The sequence below is a fragment of the Solea solea genome, chromosome 19 (assembly GCF_958295425.1).
Source record: "Solea solea chromosome 19, fSolSol10.1, whole genome shotgun sequence".
NCBI classification, from domain to species: domain Eukaryota; kingdom Metazoa; phylum Chordata; class Actinopteri; order Pleuronectiformes; family Soleidae; genus Solea; species Solea solea.
In genome coordinates, this window is record NC_081152.1 from 2,422,000 (window position 1) to 2,444,701 (window position 22,702).

General features: G+C 39.1%; 4 protein-coding genes across 4 annotated transcripts; 2 read left to right on the top strand and 2 right to left on the bottom strand.

The window, feature by feature from the left end:
• Positions 1-2,502: 2,502 nt before the first annotated feature.
• LOC131446477 (heme-binding protein 2-like) lies at positions 2,503-4,125 on the bottom strand. Its single transcript, XM_058617723.1, has 7 exons — positions 4,077-4,125; positions 3,910-3,969; positions 3,697-3,751; positions 3,482-3,599; positions 3,123-3,253; positions 2,821-2,993; positions 2,503-2,718 (listed from the first exon to the last, which is right to left on the bottom strand). Coding segments are annotated over exons 1-7 (618 nt in total). The 5' UTR covers positions 4,079-4,125; the 3' UTR covers positions 2,503-2,639.
• Positions 4,126-5,278: 1,153 nt separating this feature from the next.
• On the top strand, positions 5,279-6,895 carry LOC131446491 (heme-binding protein 2-like). Its single transcript, XM_058617741.1, has 7 exons — positions 5,279-5,320; positions 5,429-5,488; positions 5,647-5,701; positions 5,798-5,915; positions 6,144-6,274; positions 6,404-6,576; positions 6,679-6,895. Coding segments are annotated over exons 1-7 (618 nt in total). The 5' UTR covers positions 5,279-5,318; the 3' UTR covers positions 6,758-6,895.
• A 3,638-nt stretch (positions 6,896-10,533) lies between these two features.
• Positions 10,534-12,154, top strand: LOC131446467 (heme-binding protein 2-like). The gene is made up of 7 exons (XM_058617702.1): positions 10,534-10,578; positions 10,687-10,746; positions 10,905-10,959; positions 11,057-11,174; positions 11,403-11,533; positions 11,663-11,835; positions 11,939-12,154. Coding segments are annotated over exons 1-7 (618 nt in total). The 5' UTR covers positions 10,534-10,576; the 3' UTR covers positions 12,018-12,154.
• A 2,250-nt stretch (positions 12,155-14,404) lies between these two features.
• On the bottom strand, positions 14,405-17,743 carry cetn3 (centrin 3). The gene is made up of 5 exons (XM_058617484.1): positions 17,612-17,743; positions 16,966-17,101; positions 16,243-16,357; positions 15,970-16,161; positions 14,405-15,257 (listed from the first exon to the last, which is right to left on the bottom strand). The coding sequence occupies exons 1-5, from the start codon at positions 17,626-17,628 to the stop codon at positions 15,211-15,213; spliced, it is 507 nt and encodes a 168-aa protein (XP_058473467.1). The 5' UTR covers positions 17,629-17,743; the 3' UTR covers positions 14,405-15,210.
• Between the last annotated feature and the right edge of the window lie 4,959 nt (positions 17,744-22,702).

Genomic DNA, 22,702 nt, shown 5'->3' on the forward strand with positions numbered 1-22,702 from the left:
ACTCTGAGTTAAGCGTGTGTGTTGGGAATGAAAAAAGAAATCATCAGTGGAGCTCTGATACTACGATTCACCATGGCAACGGGTAAACAAAGAGCACAGCCTCCATTTTAATCCAGTTGAGCAGAAATATTAACACATTTATGACATTTATGTGAAGAGACGAGTCAATAAATGAACACTATTACATTTTATACAGCGTAATCCACTCATTCATTTAACAGACTTTAATTTAATTAATGGATGATAAATGCAGCATAAATGTAACATTATGTTACTTTTGATTTAATACATTCTGCTCTTACAGCCTCTGGGAACCACAAGTAAGCCTGTACTTTGGGTAGAATGTGTCTCTTTTTCATCATGTTCTGCAGGTGAAGGAAGGCTGTTCTCAGTAAAGTATGGTAGAGTTACTGATATAATTCGACACATTTAAAGGGCAATAAGTCAATTTTATATTTTGTTCAAACTTCAATAAAGATCTGGGAGAATGATCTAAGTCTGGATTTGGATGAAAACACCCAGAGAGAATACACGACCCATTCACAAGTTACAAAATGTCCTATTTTTATTATTTATTTTATATTTATTTAATTTCATTTTTGTTTGTCAATTTATATATATATATATATATATATATATATATATATACAAAGTATATTCTTATTATTATTCAAATTCACAACAGCACTTTAACTTGATAAATAGGCAACCAATCGTACAGTAATACGAAGTCTACGGATCACAATGATCTGATACAATATAGGATTAGAATTGGGTTTAAGTTAAGGTTAGGCATTTAGTTGTGATGGTTAAAGTTAGAGTAAGGGGCAGGGGCCGAGGTGTTAAACTGGCAAACCACATGTGCGGCTACATACTGCCCCCAATCGATTACATACAACCCTGAGCAACAGCAGCATCTACTGACTTTGATCTCCACTAAAGCAAGTAGGCTATATGTATATGTGTGTGTGTGTGTGTGTGTGTATGGGTATCTTTGTGAGGACCGTACACTAAACCATAGGGACATAGGACATTTTGGGAAAGTGAGGACATTGCGACTAGTCCTCATGTTCTGTTGAGGATTTAGACTTGGTTTAGGATTAGAACTGGGTTAAGGTTATGGGTAGGCATTCAGTTGTGATAGTTAAGGTTGGGGTACGGGTTTGGGATGCACCTGGCTTGTGTGTGTTCACTCCTGGTGTGTAATAATCCAGGCAGGTTTCTGATACTGATAAAGCCAAAATAATACCACTAATAAAATAGCTTTGTTGTTTACACTGGCTTTAGGCTTCAGCACACTGATCCAGTATTAGCTCAGTTTAAATGCTGCAGGTAAGGGGAGGAGCTAGTAAGCATATTGACACTGCTCTGTCTTTGACTGACCACTCTACTTTAGCCCTGCATCTACTCGGTTTAGTAATCAGTTAAAATAACAAACAGAGCAGTTCACATAGCAGTGAAAGTGAGGGGATAAGAGAGTATTTTAACTGTTTTAATCACTTTTGGCTGAAATATGGAAATGACAGTGATAATAATCATTTGCTGGATGTGAATGTGGTTAGTTTAGGTTCAGTGAAGTCACTGCTTTTCTCTGGACACAAAGTCACACAAAACCAGCTGAGCTGGATTTTCCATATGTCATGAAACACATCATAGCTCCGTGGACCTGCTCTAGTAGCAGTGGTGGGCTGTCAGGGCCAGCAGGGCCTTCTCTGCTGGCCCTGACAATATCAAAAAAGTATTTTTTTTATCATTATTATTATTATTATTATTATTTTTAATAATCAAATTAATTTGTGTCTGAACGTGTCTGAATTCAATTACTTTCTCAGCATGTTATGATTATATTTCCAGAAAGAATATGGTTATTTTTGTGAAGCTGAGCTGGATTTTCCTGGATGTCATTAAACGCATCATAGCTCCGTGGACCTGCTCTAGTAGTATTGCTGGCCTTTCGTTAAAGCTGCCATTTCCTATTTGGTTATAACTTTGACTGACGTGTGTCGTCAGCCAATCAAAATGTGATGCATAGTGACAGAACGCCCCAGGCCCAGCGATGTGTCTGGCGCTAGCCCCCGCTGTTGTCATCAACAAGTTTGAACCTTTGGCAGGTTTTGACTTTATTAAATAGGAATCAGTTAAAAACTTTTAGATAGGCATTAATATGTTGGCCGACAGGGGCAAACTCACTGCAATGACCCAAAACACAAACGCTGCGGATTCCCAAAACACCAGCAAGTCCCAAAACACCAGCAACATGAGACCATGGGTCCCTGTTAGATTAGATTAGAACAACAAAGAAAGTTCTGGTCATGTCTCCCTTTAAGTCCATAGCGGTCAATTTGAGCGTATGCATTATAAATGATGTAACATATTTTTTGATACTGTCCCCGCCCCTTGAAGACATCACTGCGACTACTGCTAGTTTATTTATTTATGCTAATCATCAATGTCTATATGAATCAACCTATCTATAGGATCAGTCAAGAACAACAACAGAAATGTGCTGAGAAAAACTTTATTGAATGCAACACAAATCCATCAAAGGTGGTTTAAAGTCTTCATAACTCATATCAGACACGGAAGACCAGCTACATCTCTGTATTTACGTGGTCAATGCCCACAGCACAATATTCAACTTAAAAAGACGGTAGTCCAAACGGGTTCATCGGCGCAAGAAACCACAGCTCATTTGCCCCTTGAGAAGACGCGAGAGGACTGTAAGAGATGCACACAAAAATAGAATCAGTACATATTCAAGTTTTCATTTTAAAGTGAATTTCTCTGATCATCACTAAGAAAATGAAGAGGTTTGCTTACTTGAAGAACACAGCATAGGCTGCTTCTGTCTCAATTTCACCAATTAAGTCCATGATCGATTGAAGAGCCAAGCCGTCACTGATCATTTTCCCAATGTCAAACATGTTGTTGTTGTTGTTGAACTCCGAACTCAGCGCTAACACTGTCATGGCCGTTGCGTCAGTGAGGAACAGCTGTAAGTCAACGTTAGTTATCCACAGAGCTCATGGTAGACGCCACAGAATCACTTCACACACGTGAAGGAACTGATGATCAAATGAAGGTAAATGCCATGTTCTTGCCATTTTTGTGCTATAGCTTACCGAATCATCAACAGGAGCGGGAGGTACTGGAAATAAAGACGGCAGCAAGAAACTCCACATGATTGCACTTTCCAGAGAACTGTTGTCAGGTATTGTCATGATCAGAGGAGATACCATGTCAAATGTTGCTCCTAAAGGTAGACATGAGGAAAACACAAGACATTTAACAATGCACATGCGAATCAGATATAATATGTGCAGTCTTTATGATTTCAACATCCACTCATGTAACCAAAGTAACCAAAGTGGGATCTGATCACAACTAGGTACAGTAATAAACCTTTTCTTTTTAAAGCAACTGTGAATTTGAGATGCAACCAAAGGACTTCATTTTTGGAGAATGAATCAATTACACAAACCGTCAGCGTTGGCACCGTTGAAATACTCCATTAATTGTTGGATTGAGGCCTCAACATCACCATCACCGAACATGGAGGAATTAGTTGAAACCCAAAATGCAGGATTGTACTGACGGACCTGCAGGACACGAGCAAATGTGTTGAAGTGGGATTTGGAAGTTTGTGACTTCCCTGAAAGGTGAAAAAACCTTTCTCTTTTGCCAAGAGACACTCACCTCATAATTGTCATTTGTAGAAAGCAGATCATACATCCAATTTTGAGCAGGGTCTCTGTGAAATGATTAATTAAAAGCCATTTAGCTGATAAGTATGAGTCGTTTTAAGGTTAAGTCATTTTTCTAATGACCACACTTGTATTTTACACCATCTCCAACGTAGCAATCTGCTTAATAAATGAGGAAAAGTAAGATTAAATGTGGGTTTCTTACACTTCTTGGGCCTGAGCTGTCAGTGCCAGCAGAAAGACAACAAGTCCTGAAACGAACATCCTGGGACACACATGTAGAGTTTTCATTTAGCAAAGTAGATTTAGTTCATTCACTGAGACAAGAGAATCATCACAAAATATTATACTTGAATTATAACATGTACTTACATCTTGACTGAGGATTGTGTTCGGTGAATCCCAAAAGTGTGAATGTCCAGAGTGGTCCAACACGGCTATTTATTCCATTGGTGGCTGTTTGTGGGACAACAGACCACTCCCTGAGCCAATAACACAAATCACACCATGGGCTGTCGAAGCCAATAAGAAACAAATTTAAACAACAAACATTGTCATCTATGTTGTTCAATAAATATTTATTTACAGTGTATGTAGACTTAACTGCTCGGCTAAACAAACACTGTTCAACAGTAAAAAGTGACACAAGCGACTCAGAATGACAAAATAACTTTTACTAATATCAAATAAAAGTCACTCAGCAGATGAAGTCACTTTTCCTTTATGCTTGTGCACACATAGATTTGGATAAAAGCGTCTGCCCAATGACATGTAATTTAATGTAATGTAATATATCACGTGCTGCTAATAAAGCAATTAACACAGATGATGTTATAAAAAAAAAAGAGTATGGGACTCGATTTAAATTTTAACCCGTTTAACGTAAATAAGTGGAAAACCTCTCATCAAGTTAGGATAGACATTCTGATCAATTTGACATTAAATGGTCCAGAGAAAAGCAGTGACTTCACTGAACCTAAACTAACCACATTCACGTCCAGCAAATGATTATTATCACTGTCATTTCCTTATTTCAGCCAAAAGTGATTAAAACAGTTAAAATACTATAGTACTAGTACTATAGTATCAGAGCTCCACTGATGAAGGCTTTTTTCATTCCCGACACACACGCTTAACTCAGAGTGAACATACTCAGAGTTGATTGAACTAATGCTGATCAGCTGTTCTTAACCAAATACTCAGAGTTTGACAGCTCAGAGTTGGTCAACCTAGAGTTAAGGTTTCAACTCAGAGTTTGTTGAACCTGCTTTCTGAAACGGGCCCAGGAGCAGAAATAGAACTATTTTATCAAGTTATAAGTTTAGACAAGACAGTTCTGAGTCAGTGATGACATGTGTCATGTTTTACTCAGCCGAGCAGTTAAGTCTACATACACTGTAAATAAATATTTATTGAACAACATAGATGACAATGTTTGTTTGGTTGTTTAAATTTGTTTCTTATTGGCTTCGACAGCCCATGGTGTGATTTGTGTTATTGGCTCAGGGAGTGGTCTGTTGTCCCACAAACAGCCACCAATGGAATAAATAGCCGTGTTGGACCACTCTGGACATTCACACTTTTGGGATTCACCGAACACAATCCTCAGTCAAGATGTAAGTACATGTTATAATTCAAGTATAATTCTTTTGTGATGATTCTCTTGTCTCAGTGAATGAACTAAATCTACTTTGCTAAATGAAAACTCTACATGTGTGTCCCAGGATGTTCGTTTCAGGACTTGTTGTCCTTTTGCTGGCACTGACAGCTCAGGCCCAAGAAGTGTAAGAAACCCACATTTAATCTTACTTTTCCTCATTTATTAAGCAGATTGCTACGTTGGAGATGGTGTAAAATACAAGTGTGGTCATTAGAAAAATGACTTAACCTTAAAATGACTCATACTTATCAGCTAAATGGCTTTTTATCAATCATTTCACAGAGACCCTGCTCAAAATTGGATGTATGATCTGCTTTCTACAAATGACAATTATGAGGTGAGTGTCTCTTGGCAAAAGAGAAAGGTTTTTCACCTTTCAGGGAAGTCACAAACTTCCAAATCCCACTTCAACACATTTGCTCGTGTCCTGCAGGTCCGTCAGTACAATCCTGCATTTTGGGTTTCCACTAATTCCTCCATGTTCGGTGATGGTGATGTTGAGGCCTCAATCCAACAATTAATGGAGTATTTCAACGGTGCCAACGCTGATGGTTTGTGTAATTGATTCGTTCTCCAAAAATGAAGTCCTTTAGTTGCATCTCAAGTTCACAGTTGCTTTAAAAAGAAAAGGTTTATTACTGTACCTAGTTGTGATCAGATCACACTTTGGTTACTTTGGTTACATGAGTGGATGTTGAAATCATAAAGACTGCACATATTATATCTGATTCGCATGTGCATTGTTAAATGTCTTGTGTTTTCCTCATGTCTACCTTTAGGAGCAACATTTGACATGGTATCTCCTCTGATCATGACAATACCTGACAACAGTTCTCTGGAAAGTGCAATCATGTGGAGTTTCTTGCTGCCGTCTTTATTTCCAGTACCTCCCGCTCCTGTTGATGATTCGGTAAGCTATAGCACAAAAATGGCAAGAACATGGCATTTACCTTCATTTGATCATCAGTTCCTTCACGTGTGTGAAGTGATTCTGTGGCGTCTACCATGAGCTCTGTGGATAACTAACGTTGACTTACAGCTGTTTCTCACTGACGCAACGGCCATGACAGTGTTAGCGCTGAGTTCGGAGTTCAACAACAACAACAACATGTTTGACATTGGGAAAATGATCAGTGACGGCTTGGCTCTTCAATCGATCATGGACTTAATTGGTGAAATTGAGACAGAAGCAGCCTATGCTGTGTTCTTCAAGTAAGCAAACCTCTTCACTTTCTTAGTGATGATCAGAGAAATTCACTTTAAAATGAAAACTTGAATATGTACTGATTCTATTTTTGTGTGCATCTCTTACAGTCCTCTCGCGTCTTCTCAAGGGGCAAATGAGCTGTGGTTTCTTGCGCCGATGAACCCGTTTGGACTACCGTCTTTTTAAGTTGAATATTGTGCTGTGGGCATTGACCACGTAAATACAGAGATGTAGCTGGTCTTCCGTGTCTGATATGAGTTATGAAGACTTTAAACCACCTTTGATGGATTTGTGTTGCATTCAATAAAGTTTATCTCAGCACATTTCTGTTGTTGTTCTTGACTGATCCTATAGATAGGTTGATTCATATAGACATTGATGATTAGCATAAATAAATAAACTAGCAGTAGTCGCAGTGATGTCTTCAAGGGGCGGGACAGTATCAAAAAATATGTTACATCATTTATAATGCATACGCTCAAATTGACCGCTATGGACTTAAAGGGAGACATGACCAGAACTTTCTTTGTTGTTCTAATCTAATCTAACAGGGACCCATGGTCTCATGTTGCTGGTGTTTTGGGACTTGCTGGTGTTTTGGGAATCCGCAGCGTTTGTGTTTTGGGTCATTGCAGTGAGTTTGCCCCTGTCGGCCAACATATTAATGCCTATCTAAAAGTTTTTAACTGATTCCTATTTAATAAAGTCAAAACCTGCCAAAGGTTCAAACTCGTTGATGACAACAGTGGGGGCTAGCGCCAGACACATCGCTGGGCCTGAGGTGTTCTGTCACTATGCATCACATTTTGATTGGCTGATGACACACGTCAGTCAAAGTTAGAACCAAACTAGTAAATGGCAGCTTCAACGAATGGCCAGCAATACTACTAGACAGTAGCGTACCGTGGGGTTTCAGTCAGGGCCTTCAGTAAAAAAAAAAAACAACACGCACAAACACCGACTATATTCACGAGACAGTTGATCTGCAACAACCATAGCGCACACACACACCACTGCGCATCTATAGGCTACTGCATCATTACTACCACATCTTCTGTTATGTCACTCAGTAACCACAATTTCACAAGCCACTATATGACACAAAAACAAGCTTCCACATAAGCACAGGCGTCAGATACGCGGGGAACACGTCCACGGCACTATTTATGATCAACAGTTTTGTCCTCACCACTTCTAAAAAATGTTATCAATTTATCATTAACACTCGAACTACCGTAAATGATGTACCTCTTCAGTGTAGGTCTTCCTCTTGAAATAATTTCCTTCTTTTCTCCAAACGATCGCCGTGAAAAGTGCACACGAAGGAGATCAGAAACATGATGGATCGGTGGTGTTAATGCAGTGGCCATAGCTTACTTCAAAACCCGCCAAAGGTTCAAACGTCGTTGATGACAACAGCGGGGGCTAGCGCCAGACACATCGCTGGGCCTGGGGCGTTCTGTCACTATGCATCACATTTTGATTGGCTGACGACACACGTCAGTCAAAGTTATAAACAAATAGGAAATGGCAGCTTCAACGAAAGGCCAGCAATACTACTAGAGCAGGTCCACGGAGCTATGATGCGTTTAATGACATCCAGGAAAATCCAGCTCAGCTTCACAAAAAATAACCATATTCTTTCTGGAAATATAATCATAACATGCTGAGAAAGTAATTGAATTCAGACACGTTCAGACACAAATTAATTTGATTATTAAAAATAATAATAATAATAATAATGATAAAAAAAATACTTTTTTGATATTGTCAGGGCCAGCAGAGAAGGCCCTGCTGGCCCTGACAGCCCACCACTGCTACTAGAGCAGGTCCACGGAGCTATGATGTGTTTCATGACATATGGAAAATCCAGCTCAGCTGGTTTTGTGTGACTTTGTGTCCAGAGAAAAGCAGTGACTTCACTGAACCTAAACTAACCACATTCACATCCAGCAAATGATTATTATCACTGTAAATTCCTTATTTCAGCCAAAAGTGATTAAAACAGTTAAAATACTCTCTTATCCCCTCACTTTCACTGCTATGTGAACTGCTCTGTTTGTTATTTTAACTGATTACTAAACCGAGTAGATGCAGGGCAAAAGTAGAGTGGTCAGTCAAAGACAGAGCAGTGTCAATATGCTTAATAGCTCCTCCCCTTACCTGCAGCATTTAAACTGAGCTAATACTGGATCAGTGTGCTGAAGCCTAAAGCCAGTGTAAACAACAAAGCTATTTTATTAGTGGTATTATTTTGGCTTTATCGGTATCAGAAACCTGCCTGGATTATTACACACCAGGAGTGAACACACACAAGCCAGGTGCATCCCAAAGCCGTACCCCAACCTTAACTATCACAACTAAATGCCTACCCATAACCTTAACCCAGTTCTAATCCTAAAACCAAGTCTAAATCCTCAACAGAACATGAGGACTAGCCGAAATGTCCTCACTTTCCCAAAATGTCCTATGTCCCTATGGTTTAGTGTACGGTCCTCACAAAGATACCCATACACACACACACACACACACACATACATATAGCCTACTTGCTTTAGTGGAGATCAAAGTCAGTAGATGCTACTGTTGCTCAGGGTTGTATGTAATCGATTGGGGGCAGTATGTAGCCGCACATGTGGTTTGCCAGTTTAACACCTCGGCCCCTGCCCCTTACTCTAACTTTAACCATGACAACTAAATGCCTAACCTTAACTTAAACCCAATTCTAATCCTAGATTGTATCGGATCATTGTGATCTGTAGACTTCGTATTACTGTACGATTGGTTGCCTATTTATCAAGTTAAAGTGCTGTTGTGAATTTGAATAATAATAAGAATATACTTTGTATATATATATATATAAATTGACAAACAAAAATGAAATTAAATAAATATAAAATAAATAATAAAAATAGGACATTTTGTTACTTGTGAATGGGTCGTGTATTCTCTCTGGGTGTTTTCATCCAAATCCAGACTTAGATCATTCTCCCAGATCTTTATTGAAGTTTGAACAAAATATAAAATTGACTTATTGCCCTTTAAATGTGTCGGATTATATCAGTAACTCTACCATATTTTACTGAGAACAGCCTTCCTTCACCTGCAGAACATGATGAAAAAGAGACACATTCTACCCAAAGTACAGGCTTACTTGTGGTTCCCAGAGGCTGTAAGAGCAGAATGTATTAAATCAAAAGTAACATAATGTTACATTTATGCTGCATTTATCATCCATTAATTAAATTAAAGTCTGTTAAATGAATGAGTGGATTACGCTGTATAAAATGTAATAGTGTAACCTCTAATAGTAACCTAATAGTATAAATGTAACCTCTTGAATCTTGAATCTTGAAGTGTTCATTTATTGACTCGTCTCTTCACATAAATGTCATAAATGTGTTAATATTTCTGCTCAACTGGATTAAAATGGAGGCTGTGCTCTTTGTTTACCCGTTGCCATGGTGAATCGTAGTATCAGAGCTCCACTGATGATGGCTTTTTTCATTCCCAACACACACGCTTAACTCAGAGTGAACATACTCAGAGTTGATTGAACTAATGCTGATCAGCTGTTCTTAACCGAAAACTCAGAGTTTGACAGCTCAGAGTTGGTCAACCTAGAGTTAAGGTTTCAACTCAGAGTTTGTTGAACCTGCTTTCTGAAGCGGGCCCAGGAGCAGAAATAGAACTATTTTATCAAGTTATAAGTTTAGACAAGACAGTTCTGAGTCAGTGATGACATGTGTCACGTTTTACTCAGCCGAGCAGTTAAGTCTACATACACTGTAAATAAATATTTATTGAACAACATAGATGACAATGTTTGTTTGGTTGTTTAAATTTGTTTCTTGTTGGCTTCGACAGCCCATGGTGTGATTTGTGTTATTGGCTCAGGGAGTGGTCTGTTGTCCCACAAACAGCCACCAATGGAATAAATAGCCGTGTTGGACCACTCTGGACATTCACACTTTTGGGATTCACCGAACACAATCCTCAGTCAAGATGTAAGTACATGTTATAATTCAAGTATAATTCTTTTGTGATGATTCTCTTGTCTCAGTGAATGAACTAAGTCTACTTTGCTAAATGAAAACTCTACATGTGTGTCCCAGGATGTTCGTTTCAGGACTTGTTGTCTTTCTGCTGGCACTGACAGCTCAGGCCCAAGAAGTGTAAGAAACCCACATTTAATCTTACTTTTCCTCATTTATTAAGCAGATTGCTACGTTGGAGATGGTGTAAAATACAAGTGTGGTCATTAGAAAAATGACTTAACCTTAAAACGACTCGTACTTATCAGCTAAATGGCTTTTAATTAATCATTTCACAGAGACCCTGCTCAAAATTGGATGTACGATCTGCTTTCTACAAATGACAATTATGAGGTGAGTGTCTCTTGGCAAAAGAGAACGGTTTTTTCACCTTTCAGGGAAGTCACAAACTTCCAAATCCCACTTCAACACATTTGCTCGTGTCCTGCAGGTCCGTCAGTACAATCCTGCATTTTGGGTTTCAACTAATTCATCCATGTTCGGTGATGGTGATGTTGAGGCCTCAATCCAACAATTAATGGAGTATTTCAACGGTGCCAACGCTGATGGTTTGTGTAATTGATTCATTCTCCAAAAATGAAGTCCTTTAGTTGCATCTCAAATTCCCAGTTGCTTTAAAAAGAAAAGGTTTATTACTGTACCTAGTTGTGATCAGATCACACTTTGGTTACTTTGGTTACATGAGTGGATGTTGAAATCATAAAGACTGCACATATTATATCTGATTTGCATGTGCATTGTTAAATGTCTTGTGTTTTCCTCATGTCTACCTTTAGGAGCAACATTTGACATGGTATCTCCTCTGATCATGACAATACCTGACAACAGTTCTCTGGAAAGTGCAATCATGTGGAGTTTCTTGCTGCCGTCTTTATTTCCAGTACCTCCCGCTCCTGTTGATGATTCGGTAAGCTATAGCACAAAAATGGCAAGAACATGGCATTTACCTTCATTTGATCATCAGTTCCTTCACGTGTGTGAAGTGATTCTGTGGCGTCTACCATGAGCTCTGTGGATAACTAACGTTGACTTACAGCTGTTCCTCACTGACGCAACGGCCATGACAGTGTTAGCGCTGAGTTCGGAGTTCAACAACAACAACAACATGTTTGACATTGGGAAAATGATCAGTGACGGCTTGGCTCTTCAATCGATCATGGACTTAATTGGTGAAATTGAGACAGAAGCAGCCTATGCTGTGTTCTTCAAGTAAGCAAACCTCTTCACTTTCTTAGTGATGATCAGAGAAATTCACTTTAAATATGAAAACTTGAATATGTACTGATTCTATTTTTGTGTGCATCTCTTACAGTCCTCTCGCGTCTTCTCAAGGGGCAAATGAGCTGTGGTTTCTTGCGCCGATGAACCCGTTTGGACTACCGTCTTTTTAAGTTGAATATTGTGCTGTGGGCATTGACCACGTAAATACAGAGATGTAGCTGGTCTTCCGTGTCTGATATGAGTTATGAAGACTTTAAACCACCTTTGATGGATTTGTGTTGCATTCAATAAAGTTTTTCTCAGCACATTTCTGTTGTTGTTCTTGACTGATCCTATAGATAGGTTGATTCATATAGACATTGAAAATTAGCATAAATAAATAAACTAGCAGTAGTTGCGGTGACATCTTCAAGGGGCGGGACAGTATCAAAAAATATGTTACATCATTTAAAATGCATACGCTCAAAGGGACCCATGGTCTCATGTTGCTGGTGTTTTGGGACTTGTCAGTGTTTTGGGACCTGCTGGTGTTTTGGGACTTGTCAGTGTTTTGGGACTATCTAAAAGTTTTTAACTGATTCGTATTTAATTAAGTCAATTCATTTTTTATTATTTAATAAAGTTAAATGAACTTGTAGTTGTGTACATTTCATAACATGCTTTGCTAAAAGTACTATGCATGAAACCAAACACTGGGTTACACAGAGCTAACATGCTAACATGCTACCTGCCACTGCTCCACTGACTGCTACGTGACACATCACCCCGAGCACGATCTCATCTGACCTCAGAAACTTGGCAGGATCTGGTCTGGTTAGTACTTGGATGGGAGACCAAGTGCTGCAAGCTTTAGGCAACACGGTGGAAAATTTTGTTGTGCAGTTGTATAATAAAGAGTTCCTTACAATCAGGTCATATATAGCCAGTACCTGTGTGAAGTGCCGTAAAGCAATTTGAGTTACTTGCGAGACCTGATACTTAGCAAGACCTGAACTTGATGGTAACTTTATGCTAATGTGACAGGTTTTCTTCCCATTCATCCATCTTAATGTGGAGCCCAAGCTAACCTTGATAATTGCCCCCGAGCAGAGAGTAAGAACCAGCTCTGACTGTGACTGGGGTATTTTTAGAAGTCTCATCAACACACGGTGATTACCATCAATACCAAAGGGTGCGTATGCATGGTCATATAGTGGAAACCACAGGGGGGCGTCGCTGAGGTTGTAGCTGGGGAGGAACTGGGCTGGTTTATTTCTGGAGCATGTGTTGCTCTAGAGCAGGCCAGGACCAACAGCTGAGCATGTGCCAGTGCAAGGGCAAGTCATGGTGTCTGTCCCAGCAGTGATGACCAGATGCAGGCTCTGATAATCAGTGTGGACGCTGACCTTCAGCCTGAGAGCACATACTCTGTAACACTATCCCTGCACTCTGTGTGTGTGTGTGTGCTCTCAGTCTGTTATTACTGCCTCACTCTCATTTTCTCCTTCAGAAACTTCAAACATCAGAGTGTAAGTGACTGAGGTTAGAGAACAGTCTCTTAAATCTCTTAAAGTGGTAGTTCAGGTTTTTTTTGGTTGTGACTGTATGTGATTGGGTCAAACTGAACCACCTGGGCCGAGAGCCAGATTCACACATGAAAACATGGCTGCCACTGGGGACATAATAAAAAGTGAGTTTTACGACTAAAGACTTCAAATAAAATCTATGCCATCTTAGTTTATCATTATTTTATCATCATGTCTTATGCCGTTAAAGGAGATCCTGCTTATCCCGGCAATAAGGCTGGCAGATTCATTTTTAAGGACTTACCTGTATGAAATGTTGTCCCTTTATCATCCTTTTATGTTCTCTTACTTACTCTTTGTGCACAAAAACTGACCTCTATATCAGGAGCTGCTTAAACTATAATGCGACCAAATTTCAAAGCGATCCAGGCGTGTGAAATCTCTCAAGACAGGACGTGTTCTAGTGATCTGTCGTGTCTTCTCAGATTGACTTTAGTTACTTTTCATTGAAAGCAGTTAAAGGTAAAACTGTGAAACACTCGTGTCTCCAAACACAAGACAATGAATGACAGCAGAGATAAAGACGGGAACATGACGTCGTCGTTTTCCACAGCCACACCCCAGAAAACCTGAAGTGTCACTTTGATGACGCAGATCAACTGGCAGTCGTTGTTCGCGTTTCACCGACTTATACGACCGCAGGCCTTCATCCACATCACACCTTATATTATATGATTTATAAAAAAAACAAGTTCTGTGAGGAGGCCAACGACAGGAGCGCAGCAGGCTCCGCCCACAGGGTTTGAGATCAGTCACATGGCATTTTTTCCAGTGTTGCACTAGTTTGCATGACTGATTCCATGTGACATCATTGTTTGTTTTGAATGTAAAGCGGCAGCAACACGTACAGATCGTTTCTAAAGTATAACCTGCGCTCATCTGTTGGATGTTCATTTTAGATCGGTGTTGTCATGAATGACTGGCTCCCTCTGGTGGAAAATGAGGGAACTGTTCAAATAAGGGGGGCAAACGCCACGACTCAGTGAGCCTCGTTCATCGACACAACTTCATGTTTTAGTTCATTTAATGACCGAATGAAGTGACAACAAGATTCCACATTTTCTTTTTCTGTTTGCTTACTTACTTACAGCCATATAATAAAGATTTTAATGTGTACAAAATAAATAGCACATTCAAATATTCCCGTCATGTAAATGGCACATACAGTAGAACTAGTGAAAATGGTCACGTGCTTGTGTGACGTGCGGACACAAATACGGCTGACTGTGATTCCCTGGGACTAGCACGAGCAGGAGTTCGTTCACTGAAGAACACGTTAACCCCAAAAAATGTAGCCCTATTACTCAGATGTTTAAGAATGTGATAATCTAGTTGTTAGACGGGCATTTCTTGTAAATGGCTTGCTCTCCTGCACCAAAGTCTTTAGAGAAAATCAACATTTTTAGCACAGGGACACTGGAGCTGCAGGTCTTCTGCCTCATTTGATCAGTTTTTGTCACTTTGGTAAGTCTCAATGAAGAATGACACATATATACGGTGTTAGCAGTGGATTGACATCTCCCATGTGCTCTGCTTTTGGTGCAGGCGAGTGAGAGCTGCACTAAAAACAAAGCTGTCTAAACCACAGCAAACAGTGTATACTGTACAACAATAAAAAACAGAAACATGTAAAAATCAAAAACTTGCTTTTAACCAAAGTCTACCCTTCATTTGCAGCGAGTCCAGTCCTCTTGTGTCGAGACTCAAGCGTCAGGCACAGGTTCAACCTCTGGGTGTGGACGACCGACCCAACAGTGTCCCCCACAGCTTCTTTAAGACATTCAGAGGTGCAGTGGTCTCACGACGAGTCTCCGTTCATGATGGCGAGGAACTCCTCCTGGTTTACTGAAAGAAAAGGATCAGGAACAAAAATGACGATCATACAGATGTTAGCGGCAGATTCTCTCACAGACATTCATGCATGCACGGGAATGCATTTGACATTGACTGGTTTGTTTTTAGCCTGATTTCGTGGTAACACTCAGGTCTTATATTTCTGTATAACAGACTGTTTGTCATCACCTTTCTGTCATGAGAACATGCTTGACCTTGCTTTTCTGGCTGAAGTCTGCATCACTAGAGAAAATAGGCGTTTTACCACATACACACTTTAGTGGGGACCAAAGCAGGTGAACGTCGCTGGCAGCAGTGTTTTCACAGAAAGCGATCGTCCATCAGATCTGACTAGGCGTCAGGCTAGGTGTTAGCATGTCATACATCCACTCTTATAACATCTGAACTACTCCTATTATTACTCGTTACCTTAATGTACCTTAATGGCAAAAGGTTTGCCTTACATTAAGGAATCATCACATTTGCTTAATCACATCCTATAATTCACTCCCCCTTTTCAATACATCATCATTATTTATCAAATTTAATCTTAATCATTTGCACTGTCTGTTTGAATATGGCTGTTATTCATTGTACAGGTTTATTTTTATTTACTGCTTCACTGAGCAAAACTAAATAATGTGTGTTCTTGTGTATTCTGTGTTCTTAGTCCCTTGCGTTTGACAGTGTATCTACGTAGTTCTCTCCTTCAGTGAGCGCTTACTTTCTCCGTCTCCATCTGTATCGAACTCGTCGATCATGCCGCGCAGCTCCTCGTCGCCGATGTTCTCCCCGAGTTCTCGAGCTACTCGTCTCAGGTTCCTCAGACTGATCTTTCCGGACTCGTCGTCGTCAAACAGCTTGAAGGCCTTCATGATCTCTTCCTTTGGGTCTCGCTGCAAAATGCGATCAGTCACTGTGGAGACAAGTGGTTCAGACTTCTTCATGCTGCGTGTAACTCGTGCCAACAGTCACAGTCTTGGAAGCTTGAACTTACCGACTTCATTGAAATCCTCGAAGGTTATTTTTCCATTACCCTCTCGATCATAGTCTTTAAGAATCTTCAGAACATCCACTTTCTTCACCTCGAAGCCAAGTGCACGCATGGCCACCTGGACGACAGAAACAAGAAGAAGACCTGAGCGCTCACCCTCACTGATAACATGGCTGTTAAAAAACACTGTGTTTCACTTCATAACATCTATGCCACGTACTGCAAGTCTGTCACCATCACACAGCTTTGTCCAACCTGAAATTTGTAATTTGGGTTAAGTTTTACGTCGCAGCACAGACGTCGATCCACTGCTGCTGCAGTCAGTTAATTCAAACGTGTCATTTCAACTTTTTGGTGAATAAAAAGGAATGTTTGAATGTATCCACGTCTGTGTCACTGTGATCTAAAAACACTTGATTTTCTCTACAGACTTTGGTGCAGCAGAGTGAGCAGTTTTACTAATTTCAGTTTCAAACAGACAAAGGCTGTGTATATCGAATAGATAAAGTGCCAGAAAATGTCTCTAAACCATTCCGTTTTAAACAAAGAAATCAAAAACATGAACATTTACATCTGACATAATTTGTTTGTAATAAATACAAAAAAAGCTTAAACTGAAAATATTTGGCGATTCATTTAGTAATAGATTAATAATCAGTTCACTGATGTATCCACTCAGTAAACATTAAAGAGTCAGTACAGCCGCTCTCTGTTGTCTTTGGTTACCTTCAGCTCATGGTAATCAATTTCTTTATCTTTGTCGGTGTCAAACAGCTCGAAAGCTTCTTTGACTTCATGTTTCTGATCCTCTGTGAGTTCTCTCCTCTTCTTACGTTTGCTTTTGTCTGACACAAGCTCTGTTCTGGAAAGAAAAGGTCACAGTGTTATTACATTCACTTCACTGCATTACTGCAAAACACCCACAAACATCAGATACTGGGACACTTTTAAGCAGCTGTGATTGGGTGTGGGACAATAATATATATATATATATATATACATATATATACATATACATACACATACACATACACACATATATATATATACACACATATATACAGTATATATATATATATATACATATATACACATACACAAATATATATGTATATATATACATACATATACACATATATACATACACAGTACATATACACAATATCTATACACAGTATATATAAAGTACATATACATAGTTTCTATACACGGTACACAGTAAACACACAGTACATATACACAGTACATGTAGACACAACATATACACAGTACACATGCAAAGAGTGCACATACACAGTTACACGTACACAATACATATACACAGTATGTATACACAGTACATATTCACACACAGACAGTGACGGTGTTTTACCTGAGAGTCAAACTCATTGTGTGTGTTCAGGTGAAAAAACACCGTAGTTAAACAACAGCAGAGACTGTTCCGACGAAATGTTCCGACAAAACAACACATCCGCTTTATTTATCCGCGCTAACACACGCGGGCCGCTCATTGGTCAGTGGTCACCAGGAAACAGTAAAGCGCTCTCTGATTGGCTTACATCTTCAGCCATTTTTTTTTCTCTCTTAAACTTTATTGAAAACCCACGTTCGCTGACAAAGACGTTCACGTTCAGCAGTTACTTATAGTTGGTACAGTCCAACATTTGCGTAAGTTTATAAGAACTATAATATATTATTATTATTATTATTATATTAACAATATTAATTCATAGCATAGTCATCGTTTGAAGCTGATTTTTTAAATTAAATTACAATTCAATAAACATTTTTGAACACTTTTTTGTAAATCAAGACGATGTCATCACTGACATCTGCTGGTCAATACAGAGCATTGCAACCACTGTGACAAATCTAAATAATTATGTTCCTGTATTTGTTCATTATGTTCTTCATTTGAAACAAAGAAATATGAAAGATAATATCAGAATTACACATGGAGCAGACTCTACACATCCCAAATAACTCAATAAATAAATACAAATGGTCCCATGTTCCTTCATCTCAAAACATTTCACCCCATACAACAAATAAATAAATAAATAAATAAATAAATAAATAAATAAATAAATAAGGTAATAAAGTAAGCATTCTTGCCATGGGTTTACAGATTAAATTTCCAGTGCGTAACATTCTGGTGGGTTTATTGACAGTTTTAGATTTCTCAATAGTTTTAGTTTTTGATGAATAAATTAGTAAGTTTATTTTTATTTATTTTTAAAGCAGTGTGGCTAGTTTTTTTATGGGTGTTTTGCATTTAGAGGGTGAAGCTGTGGGAAAACATGAAGAAAGAAAAAGAGCTCCGGTTACTTCAACCTGATACAGCACTGAAGAAGAATGCAACAGTGACAGAGGAGGAGAGTGGAAAGACAGTGTTTTTCATCCGTCCTGGTATCTGAAGACCATCATATAGTTTCCTGATGTACTTGGGAAACACCGGGGTGAGCAGGGGAGTCCTCCGTCTGTTGAAGTGTGGTTGCCTAAACATAATAGGGGTCATTCGGGTTAGTTTTTGTTGTATGTTTATGTGTGTGTGTGTTCCAATCAAGACAGGGCTGCAACATGTCTACAGTTAGAAATGACACGACACCACGTGTTGGACTGATTTACACCAGAAACATGTAGCTCAGTGTAAACTCCCATGGTTAAAGCATGTGTGCATGGTGGTGTGGTAAGTTTAGGGTCGTTGTTTGAAAATACGATCGCCGAAACATTAACAATTAACAATAATCACTCAGTTTTACATGGTTAACTATGAGAAATGCTCCTCAGTTCAGGTTTATGATACATTTATGATAAGCTCTGAGGAAGGGGACTTTGTGGGTAACACTTCCTGAGGCTGTGTGAGGCCTTTCATCCTGTTGACCCCTGACATCCTGTTCACCACTATCATGGATTTCCCACAGCGGCAGTGACAGACCAGGGTAACGTAGGTGCCTCCAGGTCTCTGCTTATCTCACACAGCATCATTTGTCGTGCATGCTGAGATAGTGGCTGGGAGAAAAGTTGTGTCTCAGCCCAGAGGGGAAACATTTCCTCCCTGTGTTTAATGAAGCTGCAGCATCAGTGGGTGTAAGTGCTATCACATGAGGCTGACCTGATACGTCTGTATTTATGACTCTGAGAGAAGTCTTTTGATCTACAACAGGATTGAGAGATCTCATGGGTTCATCATCTATCACTGATGGAAAAGAAGAAATAACGTGCCGAGTCTGGAACTGTGTGGGGAAAAAGCACCGATAGTTAATCATGTTTGCTGGTTTCAATCAGGAAAATACAAGTTGCCACTGGGGGCGTGGTCTGGTAGTGAAATGAAGCCTCTCCATCGCTCACTGTAGGTGTAGCTCCAAGCTACGGAGCTACACCTACAGCAAGTGCAAGAGTCTGGTGCAACAATCAAATGTCGGAAGCAGTCGTCACGGCGATTCACGCTTTGTTGATATTTAGATCAAAGTGATGGACTGACACAGCTACAGACATGTGAGGTGAATGAAGTCAGGCTCACTGCTGTCCTGTGTTTGAACTGCAGCCACCACCTACACACAGAGGTTGTGTTCATGCTGCCGCTCTATTAGCAGAGCGCTCCTGTGTGTAGGACGTGGACACAGTGAGGGGGACTGTCATGACCCCAGCCTGTGTTTACCTTATCCAGAGCTGCACAGAAGCAGCTTTCTGACAAAACCACATGTAGAGACTGTGTGTGTGTGTGTGTGTGTGTGTGTGGAGGGTGGAGAAACAGACTGGGCCTGAGAAAGCAGCTTCTGTTATTTATCCTAGTTTAATTCAGTCTTTCCAGCAGCTGAACGTCTCTTTCATGAGTGACGGTGTAGAGACTTCAAAGAACCGAGTAAACAAAAATGACCTTTAACCTTTATTATTGGAAAAAGAAGGACAATCAAATCTGGGCATTGTATGGGGCAGAAACTCATCGTCAAAATAATCACAATTATTAAAGATTATGCTGACTCTTACTGACTTATATTGACTTATACTGACTTATACTGACTTATACTGATTTATACTGACTTATACTAACTTATACTGACTTATACTGACTTATATTGACTTAAACTGACTTATATTGAGTTATACTGACTTATACTGACTTAAACTGACTTATATTGAGTTATACTGACTTATACTGACTTATACTGACTTAAACTGACTTATATTGAGTTATACTGACTTATACTGACTTATACTGACTTAAACTGACTTATATTGAGTTATACTGACTTATATTGACTTATACTGACTTATACTGACTTATACGGACTTATACTGAGTTATATTGACTTATATTGACTTATACTGACTTATACTGACTTATACTGACTTATATTGACTTATACTAATACTGACTTATATTGACTTATACTGACTTATACTGACATATACTGACTTATATTGACCTATACTGACTTATATTGACCTATACTGACTTATACTGACTTATATTGACTTATATTGACTTATACTGACTTACACTGACTTATATTGACTTATACTGACATATTGACATATTGACTTATATGACTTATATTGACTTATACTGACTTATATTGACTTATACTGATTTATACTGACTCATACTGAGTTATATTGACTTACACTGACTGATGTCAGTGAAACTGAAACTTTGCAAATGTACATAAAATACAAAGTGCTAACGGTACAAATATTAAATTGCTTCATTACTACTAAACAACTGTGAATGCTATTTACTACATGTAATTAAAGTTACTGTGGTAAGGCTGTATGATGCTAAAGTCTCAGTGTTGTTGGGAGTGTGTGTGTGTGTGTGTGTGTGTCATTAAACTAAATTCTCCTCAGCCCCACCCTGAGCGAGGACAAAGACCCCCTGTCCGCACTCTGCACATGAGGGTGTGTAAACTTCCAGCTGCAGCACTCCGTGGTAAGTTTGGTCAGATGTTACAACCTGTGAGAGATGTTACGAAACAAATGATCATTTTTATTAAGAAAAGGTGCAAAATGTTGAAACTACACTATTTGGCCAAGTATATATGCAGACACTGATGCGTACAAAGAGTAATAATATGAATAGTAGGGAGGAACAAGACAATTAACCCTTTTTCTTTTTCTTTTCCTCTGTGAATTGTGTTTGACATCATGATTGACCACCGTGTTGGAAGCAGGAAACTCAACAGCCAACAGAATATGAGGTTTAACGTTATACTTTCTATATTTTTATTAGTATATTAGTATTATAACAATACTTTTTCTCACTTGAGTCCCTCTCTCAAACAGAATGATCTTAGATCGCTGCTTCAACGATTGTACAGTACACCCTAACTTTATGACGAGACTGTGATTAGACAATAAGGAAGGGATTAGTACACTAAAGCTTTTATATACCAATAGCGAGACAACACTGATCAACACTGAAGAAGAGAGGAGAGCTGAAGAGCTGAAACTTCACCACATATTTTTGAAATGTTAAGCAAAACATTGGCTTATATTTGAAGATTTTTAATGTTAAATCATCAAAAAATACACATTCCAATTGGTTATAGTGGCAAAATGTAAAACATAAGACTAGTTTTTAGTTATTTTAATATGGATTACACATTTAAATAATTAGATGTTGTGAACATCACTAACATCTTATTTACTGAAGAATTTCTTAATTTAGCGTTGACTGGATACGGGTTGAAGAATATTATTAGTGCGTAAATAAATAACGTTTAAAATGTGCCTCTTTATTTAGCCGGTCGCTACTGGGTGCATTCAGATCTCCATTCAGACAGTATACACTTGCTTATTGGTTAATTCGAGATGGATGTTGAAACAGCTCTGAATGGGTTCCTTGTGTCAGTGCTAAAAACAACTACATCCTTTAAGTTGAGTCCTGACAAATCCTCTCTAACCTGCTTGCTAACCTTTTCAACTCTTTACGACTTTAACCCTCTGCTGGTGAAGCTCTGTGACTGCAGCACTGGTGCAGTTAACGGTACACAACTAAAAATACGTCATATCTTCAAACACAAATCACATGTTTGAATTGTAAATGACTAATTTCTCGCCTCAAATGATCTTGAAACTGCGTTCCCGGGACACAGAAAAGCTTTATTTCAGGTTTATATGTGTTTTCTCTGCAGATATGTTCCGGTGAAATGCATTCTGGGATACATGGCTTTCCCATCATGACAACATGGCTGGCAGAAATGACAAAAAGTTCCCCCCATAAAATCTACACTTGATTTTCTCTATGAATGTTGGTGCTTTCATAGATATCGACATGCAACACATGACTCAAGGCACTCGCCCCATCTCTGAAAGTCCCTGACCCACATTTAGACCCTTTCTTTGCAGCATAGGCAGTTGTTGAAGGTGCTGGATTATCAATATTTCCACAAAAACGACCTGCATGCAGCACTGTTATTATGGAATTATCATCTTTAAATGGGATTGTATTCTTCATGCC